A 14,468-nucleotide genomic window follows, 5' to 3' on the forward strand; every position below is an offset into this window, starting at 1 on the left:
TCATATTGTGGTACCTGCCCATCCAGTGATGATGAAGCCCACCACCTTCGAAACGATCGTCTGGGTGGTGGTATCCACTGAAAATAAATAACAGTAGTCTTCTCTACTAGTTATTTATTTGAAGTAGTGCAATACCAGCTATCTCGTTGTGAAGGCACCCACAATATGAGATACAATTAAAATGATGCCTTTACACTACATATGTAGTTCGAATTTATGGGTAAACTATGGTATATCTACACCGATATGATATAGTTAATTAATTAATTATTATTTTTATTATTATTATAATAAAAATAATAATTCCTAAACTGTAGGGCGTCGCGGCATCATCTTGTGGGTGGCCCTGTCTTCTTTGGCTACGTGGCACCTTCTTGTTTGGGTTTGCTCGCTTCAAGGCGCCAACTTGTTTCCTCTCGTTTCTGTGGGGCGACGCCCTTTTCCGTCTAGTCGCTCTAAGTCACAATCTCTTAGGACAAAATCCCCGCCCTCGGTGTCCAGAAGTTATATAACCCCTGTGACTGCAGCAAAGGATTAGCGTTGTGTTAAAGGACCGAACAATCGCAGTGAGTTGACTCGATCCCCCGCATATAACTTATCTTAGTTGGTTCTTACCTGTGCTGGTGTGATTGGATATGGGCAGAGAGGACGAGATTTAGTGAAACACATAACAATATTTATTAACACAAAACAAAATAGATATACAACACTTGCACTCTACTTAGGCGATTTGTTTAAATTGTGGTATTCAGGCGCTGGTTACATTTCATAATGTCAAATATGTGGATCTGGTAATAAACTAGTACATTCTGCTCTTCATAGAAATCCTGTACAATATTTTATCTTGCAACAATAATCCTTCACAATTCTTACCTTTTGTAGGGTACTAGATTGTTCTAGGTTAAGCGTCCAGAATGCTCATAGACATTTTTGGTACTATTCATATTCTGTGGCTAAAAGCGGGTGGGTGTGGCTAAGTTTCCTGGTTTGTTATCTTTCAGTGCATCCTTCATCATCATCTGGAACTCAGCGCTTGATCGTGCTCGAATACACCAGTAGAGGGCATCAGGATAGGAATTTTCGGTTGTTTATGGGAACATTATAGTCGTTTAACTTATGTCGTGTTAACATATAATTCATTTGGGATTAGGAAAGAAGCATTGAAAATGTTATCAGTTTGGTTTCGGTTTCCGATTGTTACATTCACACGAATAATATAATGGCTTATCAGTTAATTCGCTTGCTCCTGGAATTCAGTTATACGTTCTCCTTCTCTTCAGCGAAATATGGGTGGGGTCCTCTACTGGTTTTCGGGCGTTTTGGGCCTGGTGGTCGCTCTGCTTCTTCTTTGCCTTTGTCCTTTCTTCCTTCCTTTGTCTCTCGCTGCTCTCCTGATCTTCCGACTCGTTGTTCGTCTACGAAGAGCCAACTCCCATCTGTCCTTTTTGGGGCCCCGTCTACCCTTATATGCCTTGCGCTTCGGCACTACTTTCCCCCCTTTAACTTTTTCCTTCATTGGCTACGCAAAAAGAGAATTCTTCGCATCCTCCCAATGGCAGTGGGGAAAGTCGTAAATACGAAAGATGACTGTTCTTTTAGTTATTTAAGCATGCGTCATGGCCCGGTGTGCGCATGGTTTCGCTATGAACATAAACCTTCTTTTTGCTTATTGTCGTTAGCGCGTGACTGAAGTTCTCGCTGCCCCTTTCACCCCCGTTAAGAGCGAAAGCAAGCTTGTGTTAGTCATGGGCTCTTGCCTTCTCATTGGCTCTCTCACATCTCCTCCTCAATACTTTTCATTTGGTTTTCCCTTGCTTAATTATCGCGGGTTCTAATCAAAAACGGTTTTTCGACAATTTAGCCCCAATATCCTGAGTATCGGTTTTATTCATCGAATAGAGAATTAGATTTATCCGATCGTCGTAAGCTGAGAATTTATCAGCCTCACAAAATCCATAAAAAATTATGCCTTTTGCATTTCATCTAATGCATTATTATTACTTACACCATTTGGCATCTCTCATATTGTGGAAATAAATAAATTCGCAACTGTGATGGCATGTTACGTTACCAGGGTACTTACCCACCCACTGATGATGAAGACCACTAGCTTCGAAACGGGGTACCTGCCCACCCACCCACCGATGATGAAACCAACTAGCTTCCAAATGGTGCCGTCAGGGGTACTTTATGCCTCCCGGAGTTTCCGAGAATAGGTAACGACAGTCTTCGCCACTAGGGCAGCTTCTCCTATTCGAGTAATCAATGAGTTTTTGAGTGGTGTGAATTGAAGGAGTTAGTCCCTTTCATTCTTCTACACCGTTTCTTTTCTTCTTCCTCTCCTATTATAACTTTCTCTCTACTTTTTTGCTTTCCTAAGTCTAATAGAGACAAGTGGACAGTAGAGTCATTATCCCACACATACACACTAGCTTCGAAACGATCGTCTGGGTGGTGATATCCACTGAAAATAAATAACAGTAGTCTTCTCTAAGAGAAGCGTTATTTATTTGAAGTAGTGCAATACCAGCTATCTCGTTGTGAAGGCACCCACAATATGAGATACAATTAAAACGATGCCTTTACACTACATGCGTAGTTCAAATTTATGGGTAAACTATGGTGTATCTACACCGATATTATATAGTTAATTACATAAACCCATAAGAAATTATGCCCTGTGCATTTCATCTTCTAATAGTACATCTGTAACATCCACCATATTGAACTATCCGTGTGCTACACTCTCGAGACCGATCACAGAGCCACTCAGTATGGTGAAACCAGTGACACCCAAAATGATCTACGGCGCCACATTTGGAAGCAAAAAATTAGGTGGCATTACTTTCGAAGCGGTACCGCCTCATAACATTAAGAAGGCAATATTGCGAAATCACAGGAGGAAATTACTCGAGCTACGATGAATAGTGTGTATATGTGTGAGTAGCCAGAGGGTTTTCACGGTGTTAGAAACTTCCATTCTGCCCGAATGTCAGTGACAGATTTTGACATTGGCGAATGGAATTGGCTTCGACGAACTGAACGTGAGTAAATTGATCGCACAATACTAAGCTGTCGAGCATTGAGTTGAAACAACAAAAGATAAAAGTGCAGGAGGGGGGGGGAACTGTCATATTCGGGCCACCCAAGAACTAACTTATATGTCAGCGTATATAATGTCCATAAATTTCTTGTCTTTGGTAGATATACCTGTTTTTCTGGAAATAAAACCGACTTTCCGTGAGGGAAGAAATCTTGCTATTGACGACTCACATCAATTAGCTCAGCCACGGAGTGTAAAAAAGCCCATAAAAGTTCCTAGCATCATTAACGAGATTCAAAATCGGTTCTTTTCCACTAGATCGCCCCAGGGGCTCACATCTGGTGAATATGGGCTTGGCACACCCAGGGTCCTAAGCTGGATATCATCATTCTTATCTTTCTTGGTGATTCCCTTCTCTCTCTCTCTCTCTCTCTCTCTCTCTCTCTTAGGGTAACTCGGGAAATTTTTTTTGGCTGGTGCAGCATAAGCGTCAGGCTTCCTTGCACCATATAGCTAATAATAATAATAATAATAATAATAATAATAATAATAATAATGTGGGAAGGACGATGATTTTGACCACTGTGCTATCCGAGCAGACAAAAGTGAAGGAAGAAAACGAAATGCAGTAATTACAGCAATTAAAAAACATGAATACTTTTGCATTACAAATGCTGTAACATTGGTTTGTTCAATTTTTGTTTGTGATATTTAAGTGAAGCGTAAATTAAGTTTGTGAGACCAAAAATTGGGCTACTAGAATGCATCTAGTTCTTAAAGATAAATACACATATGTAAAAATAAATAAAATGTGTATCCGATTTACGTCGTTTCTGTATTTTTTTGCTGTCATAGGAATTCCAGGGGCTCACATCTGGTGAGTATGGGCTTGGCACACCCAGAGTCCTGAGCTAGATATCATCATTCTTCTTTTTCTTGGTGATTCCCTCTCTCTTTCTCTCTCTCGGGGTAATTCAGAATTTTTTTTTTTTTTTGGCTGGTGCAGTATAAGCCTCAGACTTCCTTGCACCATATGGCTAATAATAATAATCTGGTGAGTATGGACTTGGCACATTCAGGGTCCTGAGCTGGATATCATCATTCTTCTCTTTCTTGGTGATTCCCTTTTACTTTTGACTCTCTCTCTCTCTCTCTCTCTCTCTCTCTCTCTCTCAGGATAACTCGGGGAATTTTTTTTTTTTTTTTTAGCTAGTGCAGCATAAGCCTCAGGCTTCTTTGCACCATGTAGCTAATAATAATAATAATAATAATAATAATAAATGACTCTTGCTGGACGTAAATCAAAGACTACTTGTATTAGAAAAATACTAATCTCGTAATATAATAATTTCCTTTCTTCCTATAGAGGTCATTAGTGTATTTACGGCTGCTGTATAAGGAGTGAGATGGTGGCAGGAGCTTTTCCGATTGTGAAGTTGGCCTCCCTGGCGCTTCGACAAATTAGTAAGCCGCTTGCAAACAAACTAAAAGAACGAGCAAAGACTAGTCGTTTTTTCAGGACATACATATGTATGCCTCCTGCTCAGCGTACGTATCTGTTCCATGATAAGTGATATTTCTGAACAATGTCGTAATAATTAATTAGCAGGAATGTGATAGTGAAGAAAAAGGTACGCGACATGGTTTATATTTACCATTGTTGCCGTCATTGCGTAATCTAACGTTGTATTCATTCAGAAAGTAATGACGGTTAATTCATGATTTGTTTTTCCCACCTTTATCAGTGGAAGGAGTGCGGTATTTCAGTTTTTTCAGCGGTATAACATAATCGGCCTGTGAATGCTTATACAGGCATAATATACGATGAAAATGGTCTTTATACGCCGGTACGACCACCAGATCAGAGGAATACACAATAACTCATGAATATAATCATTACAGATAGTACCATATGAACTGGTGCCCGTGACTAAGGGATATTGTAAAAAAGTACGTGGGGAAAAAAATAATCTGAAAATTAAACCTACTGTTAAAAAAAGAAGAAGAAATAAACTACTACAGATGTGGTAATCTGCCCTCTCTGGTTATCTGATATCATTTTTATGATATTAATTTTCCTCCTTGGTTACCCCTATTCTTTCATTCACCACCCTGGACCAATGTATCACTCGTTCGGGGAGGTATGCGGATTCGAGTCATGTTGACGACTGAGAATTTCCTTGACGGAAGGCCTCTTCAATCGAGGCTGTATTTAGTCGATTTCAGGCAGAAAGAGTAGGGCCCCTCTCGCCACATGCAAATTGCCGTGAACACAATTCTACAGACACAATATAATACGGATATGGGTTACCTCCAGACATCGTTAAAATAATGATACTTTGATCACTCCATACAGTCAATTGGGGGGGGGGGCTATATTTTTTACCCTTATTCGGTCCGGTCCTTTTTAAGCCTGGTAGGCCTGACGTAGCTCAGTGGTCAGGAGCGAGAGTGCATAGCACGCGTTCCTTGAATGGGCCGGAGTTCAAGCCCGTGACTACTAAATACGATAAATATTTGTATTGACGATTTATTGTAAACTCTACTGACTTGGTTGTCATGCCGGAGTAAAAACAGAAAAAAATTTTAAGCCTGCTTTTAACCCACAACTTGAAAGTTGTCCCCCCCCCCTGGAAAAAACTAATAATTTACATAATTTATACTCAATTTGCAAAATTGAAACTCTCAATATACATAAACAGAAGTATATTCTTTGATTTCCTACCTTTAAATTGCAGCAAAAACTATTAATTCACTCAAAAACAGCAAAAATGTACGATCGCATATCAATTATATTAGGGTTACCGAACGGCCTCGTTCTGAGGACATGTCCTGGTTTTTAGGGCGTCCTCGGACGGCCTTGCGGATTTGTATATTAGTTTTTTTGTAATTTAAAAAAATCATCTCATCGTAAAATGAATATTTATCCCAAAATTACACAAGTGAACTGTATTATCATCATTTGTCTAATTGAAAATTGATGATAGTAGATTATTTGATCAACTTATAAATTTTAAGTAATTTGTTTCCGAGAGAAAACGAAACATAATTGGGAAAACTTATTAGCCCATAGAAAGTGGGCTGAATATTTTAATCAGTGCAAGAGTTCTGAGCTTTTAAATTTGCTCAATATACATTTTCTATTTTTGTCCACGATGGGAACGGCATGTATTTTCATTAATTAGCAATCAGTGGAGCAACACTATAAATAAAATTGAAACAAATACTGTGAATGGTATTTTGTTGGTATTTATAATTTGAAAATGGATTGAAAAACATTTTGTACTTACTTTGTAATCCAAACTTACTGAAAACGATTGGCAGTAACAATAAATATGTATTGTAATTTTTTAGTAATAAATATAATTTTTAAAATGTCCTCGTTTCGTCCTCGTTTTTGAAACTAAAAATGTCTTAGATTTTTCCCTATTTTGTCCTAGTTTTTGAATTCTAGATCTGGTAATCCTACTATATATATATACAGTGCTTTTTTTGTGACGGTAAGCAATGGTACCGGCATACCAGCACCTTTATTAACAGTGATGTGTGACATTTGGATGCAGTGTACTTCGAAATTTGTAATATTCCGTAAGTTTTTTTTTTACCTGTTTATCTACTATTTAAATAAGCTTAAAATTATTTAACTAAATTTACATTTTTCACTGTTTATTGTTAAGATATTTTCTATATAAAACTGTATAACCATTTTTATAATTCTAAATTGCTCAGTCGGACCTCTGTTTAATTATTTTGAATTCCCCTTGGAAGTTACATTTAAAATAGTTTCCATTGAGTGAGAAAATTTTCATATAGTGAACGGATTAGGAGAGAATTAACTCGGTACGCACTGTTCGCATTTCTGCCCTTCAGGCAATTTAGGCAATTAGTGCTGTTCAGCGAATTAAAAGAGCTAAAGGGATTCTATAATTTAGTGGTACCCGGTAAAACCTATCCGACCACCTGTCCGCCGTACCTCTGTATGTCGGACAGGTGGTCGGATAGCAAGTCGCACTGGTCAACAGTGAGCAGATCAAGGTGTATTCCCAATGGGCTCTGGCCCACCTTCTACTGCAGTGGTGTCCAACCTTTTCCTGTACAGGTGCCATATTCAAAAAAATTCAAAGTTAGATTTCTTTAGTGTGTTACATTTTCCATATCTTGTTGCATGTAAAAGTAAAATCGAAAATATTCGAAAAGTACAATACACATTTACTGAATAAAACGTTTAATGAGAATTTTTTTTCATAATTAACAAAATTTAAAATGCTGTTTTAGTTCACTTTCCTCGCGGACTGTAGGTTTGACACCTTCGTGAATCAACTGTAAGCACCCCCGTTCGAGAATTAGGAGGGGGTAATTTCTTTTACCCCGACAAATAATCATCTGTTGTTTTTCATTTTTCCGTAAATTTTTCCTATTTCTGTTTACATGGTCACAGTACCTGAATATCCGAATGACACTGACATTTTCAAAAAAAAAAAAAAAATTCAAATTTAAGAACTAGTGACAATGACGAGAGAAGGAAAACGATGACAACAAAGGTATTAAATCTTCTAAGCATGAATTGTTGGCATTTGGTGAAAATGAAGTTAAAAAATTGTCAATTAGGTTACAGTTAAATGCAATTCGTGGATTTTGGGAATACTTAATTGGAAAGATGGTTTTGGAAGAATTGAAGAATTTGATGGATGCTCTGAGTATGATACCAATTTCACTGAGTGAATGTGAATGAGGATTTTCACAAATGGAATCTGATTGTCAGCCCAACCAGAGCTTTGTTGATGACAAAAACACTTTCTTCACTACTGTTTCTTAAAATTATAGGCCCACTGCTGACCTGCTTCGATCCAGCAAAATATGTCGATTCATGGCTGCTTCGGAAAAGTCATTCAGCAAGAGACACACAGAGAGGAAGAAAAGAAGTCAGCATAAGATGTTGTCGGATGAGAACTTAATAAAAATTTGGAATATTCTACAAAAACTTTATTATAAAATTATTTTTACTTATTATTTTTAGGGGCTATAGTTTAACGAAGGACCCTTAAAATGTCACTCAGTTGTCTGCCTGTTCGTCCGTCTGTGACAGCATTGTATCTCTGGAACCACTTAACCTATTGACTAGAAATTTTGCATGGGTTTGCACATCAAGTGGGCCAACATAACACCATATTGATCATTGTTGACAAAAATTTGTCTGAGAAATGGAGGGGGAGGTAAATGTGGGGGGGATTAAAATGTTGTCGACAACCTATAGCTACACCGTTGGAACGAGCTCAACGAGTATGTTTAAAATATAATTTTAAAATTTTTTAAAATTAAAAATGGTGGCGTCAGACAGGAAAATGTAATTTTCGTCTCTCCCCCGTCTATTTCGGTTGCTAATGGAGCTAAAAATTTAAAAATCATGTTATTCCATGCTTATTCAGGGAAAACTATTCCGATTGAAATCTATCATTTATTTTTGTGTTAAAATTAGTTCAAAATCTTTTTTGTTGCACTTCAATTTATTGAACTTCAATAGCGTACTTCTTTTTACTAAGTAACTTTCCTTTTAGTGACAAAAAGGTTGCTAAATAGTTAGTTAATAATTCTATAAAGGTCATTTATTAATTTTGTGAAAAGAAGTATTTTTTAAAAATTTTCAAAGCTGGGGTTGTCCCAGCAAGGAGGTACTCAGAGAGCCAGTGTTGAGGAGGCATTGGTGGGGAGGTGCCTGTGCAGAGTCTTGCAGGGCCCTCACCTGCCAGTCGCTTCTCCCCCAAGACTTTAATCGCTTCTGCAGGAAGAAGTCGGAGTCGCTTCTCCCACCCTTGGTATTCACACAACTGGAAAGACTCAAAATAGACAATGTTTTCCTAAGTTTTAAGCCAAGCCGGGGTACTAGAAACTTTTTTTTCAGTTACCATAAAGCTCTCTATTTGAGATACTACACTAACGACAATTCATGTCATCCTGAGTGCCCGGCACTCTGTAGTTGACTGATTTATTTACTTATTTTATTCATATTTTACTTATTTTTCTATATATACTTGAATAATAAATTTATACTTAATAAACTGTGTTAATATACTAAATTTGTTGTTCTTATTCCAAAAACATGAAAGTAACTATCAGGAAAAAAAAATTTTTAGAGTACTTTTCATATCCTTTTAATTTTCAATTTTTCCTGATAGCAAAGAATGAGTACCGGCACCTATATTTTTTTTTTTTTTTTTTTATAAAAAAAGCACTGTGTGTGTGTGTATATATATATATATGCGACATATAGATATTTCTTATAATAGTTATATATAGTTTTTTGTTATACAGGGTGTCCCAGGAGGTGAAAGGATAGGTTATTTTAAGCAAAAAAGTTCATATAAACATTGCCCTATCCCAAATGGTTTCCAAGGTAGAGGCATTTGAATATTTATTTTTCTAGTGACAAATTTGGAACAGTTTATAATAAATTTTCAAAAATGCTACCATCAACTTCAATGCACTTTTCTACTCTCGTGAGAACATGGCGTGTTGCTTGTCAAAGTGTATCTTCATGTTCCTTTATATGGGCAACAGCGTCCATTATTGAGCTAGCAGATCATCTCTTGTATCCACCTTTCTTCTGTACACTTCACTCTTCATCCAATCCCATAAGCAAAAATTTAATGGGCTTAGATCTTGAGATCTTGGTGGCCAGTTAATGGCACCACCATGACCAATCCACTGATTAGGGAAAATTCGGTCCAGATGTTGCTTCACACGTCTGGTAGAATGGGAAGGAGCCCGTCATGCTGAAAGTACGTAGCACACCGTGTGACAAAGGAACATCCTCTAGTTGTTCATCTAATGTATTTTGCAAAAATTGAAGGTAATTGTGTCCTGTCATTCAATGTTCTAAAATAACGGGACCTATCAACAGGTTATCGATCAAACTGCACCACACATTGATTGAAAAACAAACTTGGAAATTTGTTTCCACTGTACCATGTGGATTTTCGTGCGATCATCGATGAGTGTTACGTGTGTTGTTGATTCCATTCTGGGTAAACATGGCTTTATCAGTGGAAGCATTTCACGATTGGCATTTAACCAATGACAAAATTCAATCCCCTATGTGAAGATTTTGCACATGCTGTGGGTGAAATGAGTACAAGCTCTCTTCATGTAGTGTTTGCCATACATGTGTTCGTGAAACACCAAGACTTGCAGAAAGCCTTAGTGTGCTAATTGTAGGACAACGCTGAACCATGTTCAGAATGTGTTCCCGTTCCTACACATTTTCTTGACATCCTCGTTCAGATGAAACATGAGCACTGGGAAGCATACCACTTTCCTGCAATGTGTTGAAAACTTTGGAAAACACTCTACGATCTGGAATTCGATGTGTAGGAAAGCACCAATGTTATTCTTCAACAGCAGCAGGGGCACTATCATCGCAGAAGTCGTAAATGTATAGCATATCTGCATATTCGGCATTAGTAAAAATGTGTGGCATTTTTAACAAACACTTCTACAATTAGAACTGACAACTGATGCTACTCACTGATTCACTCGCAGTCTGATTCACTTCTACAGTCACAACAATCAACTGATAACTGGCAACTGACAATCAAATGGCGCAGTCTGATGGAAGGAAAGGAAAATATTGTGTACCAATTTCAAAACAAATTTACATTAAAGTAGCTCTATCTTAGAAACCATTCGGGGTAGGGCACATGTTTATATGAACTTTTTTTGCTTAAAATGACCTATCCTTTCACCTCCTGGAATATTGACCTTTCCTCATGGGACACCATGTATATGAAAACAAAACAAATTTGTTTTAAAGCTTCTAGTGAGGTTTGTTATAGAATCCTTAAACTCTGTAACAAACCTATTATTAGAATAGAAATTTGTGTTATATAAATATCACACAAGAGATATATTTCTAAAAACTGACAGCATTTAGGTTTATTATGACTAAAATGATGGCCTTATAAATAATAAAAAACTTTATTTTTAGTTATAAGGAAAAATTTCTGTAAGGACTTTTGTGATGACCATTTACATGTACAGATTTTCAATTTCCAGCTTAGAATTTTATCGCAACCATAGTTAAAACACTGTGGTACATTAACAAGTATTAATAATTTTGTAAGTTGCATTTTAAAAATGCACGGAATTTTATACAAACAATAGTAACAAAATCTGCCTAAGAAGGGAATGGAAATTTTATTTTTTCTCTGCCATTCATTGACCAAAGAAATGTAACCGAAACCCAGAACCAGAATATCATTGGGCATCCAGAAGTTGACGCCCCTGGTGTCAAGTTCTCCATGGCCAAGTGATCTCAGTGTGTTTATCAAAGCGACCTCTCTAAAGAGCTTTAGCCACATATTCTGTTTATTTCTGAATACCATTTTTCTCATTTTATATTGCAGTAGCTATTTCGTTTTACAAGTAGGCAAATGCCCAGAAAGGAAAGAGACCTTTCTGTTTCTTTTCCTTTATCACTAACATAACTAATAGCTGCTTGGTCACCTTGTGGCACTGCTCTTGCCTCCCCTTGGTGGGGCTGGTAACCTGGGTGGTAAAGACAAACTCCCAGGGCCAATAGCCATCATGGATAAAAAATACTTATCCACTCTTAGAGCCTTCGAGCTCAAGAGCAGAAACTTACATTGATCATGACTCCAATCATGACTTAGGAAATGATAATCCAAAGAGGCAGAACACTGATTGGTTGGAGCAACCTTGCCCATCGTTTCTAATTTTCCACTCCCTCACTAGTCAGCCTATGAGCAGAATGTCTCCCCTTGTGATTCAGAAACATCTGACAGTTATTGCAGGTTCTCCTAAGACTGTTAAGAGACTTAAATCAGGAGACCTATTAGTGGAAACTACTAACCACAGATGTTCAGAGAAATTTTTATAGCTTACAAACTTTGCTGATATTCAAGTAAAAATATGAGATCTATTAAATGTCACCGAGGAAGAAATAACCCAAGAGCTGCAGGGACAAAATGTATGACTAAAAAAGACAACTTATGCCTACCAGAAATATTATTTTCACCTTCAATACCCCTAACTTACCTGCCTCTGTAAAAGCAGGTTATTTACTTTTCTGCATTTATTCCCAACCCTTTGAGATGTTATAAATGCCAAAAGTATGGCCACTCTCAAACTGTATGCAGAGGAGTTCCTATCTACCCCAATTGTGGGTCCTCAAATCACAATCAGAGTGACTGCTTGGCTACAAAAATGACATGCCTAAACTGCAAAGGTGACCACCCTGCATATTCTAAAACTCGTGAAAAATGGAAAACAGAAAAAAAAAAAGAGTAAAATACAAGGTTGAGAATAAAGTCAGCTATCAAGAATCAAGAAAACTAGTTGCACCTACTATAAACAAAAATATTACATATGCTAATGTAATAAAAAAAATACCAAACAGTCTCCACTCAAACAGATGTCACAGTTTCCACTAATAAATCAATTTCTGATTGGGCTAGAAGTGTCCTCTCTGTGTGTAAACAACCACCCAAACTCTCAGACCAGGCAAATAATACTCCTCTGACAATGCCAGCAGAATCTCCTCCTGCAGTGAATGCTACTACATCCGATATTACAAACTCAAATGCAATGAAAAATACCCAGGACACAATCATGGATACAGATGGCACATCTATACATAAAGATCCTATTTTAGAAATCTACGCTGAAGAAGGAATGGATACTGGTCGGCTAGTTTTCTCTAAAAAAGATAAACCAAAATTGGAACGTCATAAGTCAGTTGCCTTCAAAAAGCATTCAGATACAGCTCCATCAATTAAACACAAATAATGCCTTGTATTTTATATTGGAACTGCAGAGGCTTTTGTTGCAACACAGATGATATCCATAATCTAATTAACTGGTATTCTCCAGTTGCTCTTTGTCTTCAGGAAATTTACCAAACCTCGCAAATTTCTCCTTTGATAAAGAACTGTTGCCTTTATCGAAAAGATTGTAATACAGCAAATATACAGAAAATGCTGCCCATGGTGGTGTAGCAATCCTAATAAATTCAAAGATCCCAACTAAGCATATCCCACTTCAAACTGAAATAGGAGCTGTTGCTGTTCATATAACTCTCCATATTGCAATAACACTAGTCTCAATCTACTTGCAGCCAAACCATACTTACTGTTTAAAAGAACTTGAAGACCTCTTCGTACAGATACCTCTACCTCTCTGTATATTAGAGGACTTTAATGGTCACCACTGCTTATAGGGTGCTCCTAAATTAGATAGACGAGGTGGACTCATTGAAAGCATTTTAGAGGCACTAAACCTCACCATACTGAATACTGGCATGCACACTCATGTTCAGTTCCCAACTGGACATACCTCAGCAATAGATCTCTCCATTTGTTCTTCAGTACTGGTCCTGACCATAGTGGTATGTTATATAAATGATCCTATGGGCAATGATCACTTCCCAATTGTATGCAAGGTATTGATAGCACAGGCTCCTCTAGCTCAACCCTGCATGAAATGGAAATTTGCCCAAGCAAACTGGACAAAATTTTGGTCATCAGTCCGTCGCCATCCTATTGATGATGTGACAGATTACATCACGTTGCCTCTCCTAAATGTAGCCAAAGATACAATACCATTAAAATCCCCTGGGCTGAAAGCATTACAGTTATTGGTGGAATGAGAAATGCAAAAAATAAAGCCTGGAATTTGTTTCGGCAATATCCAACCACAGCCAATCTGATAACTTTTAAGAAATTAAGGGCAAAAGCATATTTCATACAAAGGCAAGCCAAAAAAGAATCTCAGACCAGTTTTACATCAACAATTTCCAAAAAAATAATTTGAAAAAAAAAAAAAAAAAACCTTTCTCATAAGTTTCCAACCATACCTTCTCCTGTCCTCTCTTGGAATGGGTGAGATTTATCTAGTTCCTTGGATATAGCTAATGCTTTGGGCAGTACGTTGCTGAAATCTCAGCAACGTCAGCTTATACTACATCTTTCCAATGAATTAAAAACAGTAGAGAACAGCAACTTCAAAACTGCCCTCATTCTACCATATAACAAACCTCTGCAATATTCCGAACTTTTGCATGCCATTAAAATAGTTCACAATGGTGCCACCGGATCAGATGGTATCTATTATGTCATGCTGCAACATCTTGATGAAAAAGCTCTGCACCACCTCCTCCAGGTCTTTTACAACCGTATTTTTTTAGAAAATGTTTATCCAGCTTCTTGGCATCACGCTATTGTTTTGGTGTTACTGAAGCCTGGAAAAGATCCATCCAACTCCCCATAGCTATAGGCCAATATCTCTCTCAAGCTGCCTCTGATAAATCCTTGAAATAATTGTCCACAGTAGACTCGTCAGGATCATTGAGTCAGAACATCTAATGAGCCATAGTCAACATGGCTTTCAACAAAACAGGTCATGCTTAGATCTC

At 37.5% G+C, this 14,468-nt stretch overlaps 1 protein-coding gene across 1 annotated transcript in view; it reads left to right on the forward strand.

Moving 5' to 3' along the window:
• Positions 1 to 4,436: 4,436 nt before the first annotated feature.
• Positions 4,437 to 14,468, forward strand: part of LOC150084633 (optic atrophy 3 protein homolog) — a 37,137-nt gene continuing 27,105 nt past the window's right edge. Inside the window, exon 1 of the mRNA XM_090375373.1 lies at positions 4,437 to 4,591. Within this exon, the coding sequence (XP_090231499.1) occupies positions 4,450 to 4,591 (142 nt within the window). The 5' untranslated portion in view covers positions 4,437 to 4,449. The remainder of the gene's footprint in view (positions 4,592 to 14,468) is intronic.

Source organism: Mastigoproctus giganteus, chromosome 6, assembly GCF_048544385.1.
Source record: "Mastigoproctus giganteus isolate SK-2022 chromosome 6, ASM4854438v1, whole genome shotgun sequence".
In the NCBI taxonomy this organism is placed as follows: domain Eukaryota; kingdom Metazoa; phylum Arthropoda; class Arachnida; order Uropygi; family Thelyphonidae; genus Mastigoproctus; species Mastigoproctus giganteus.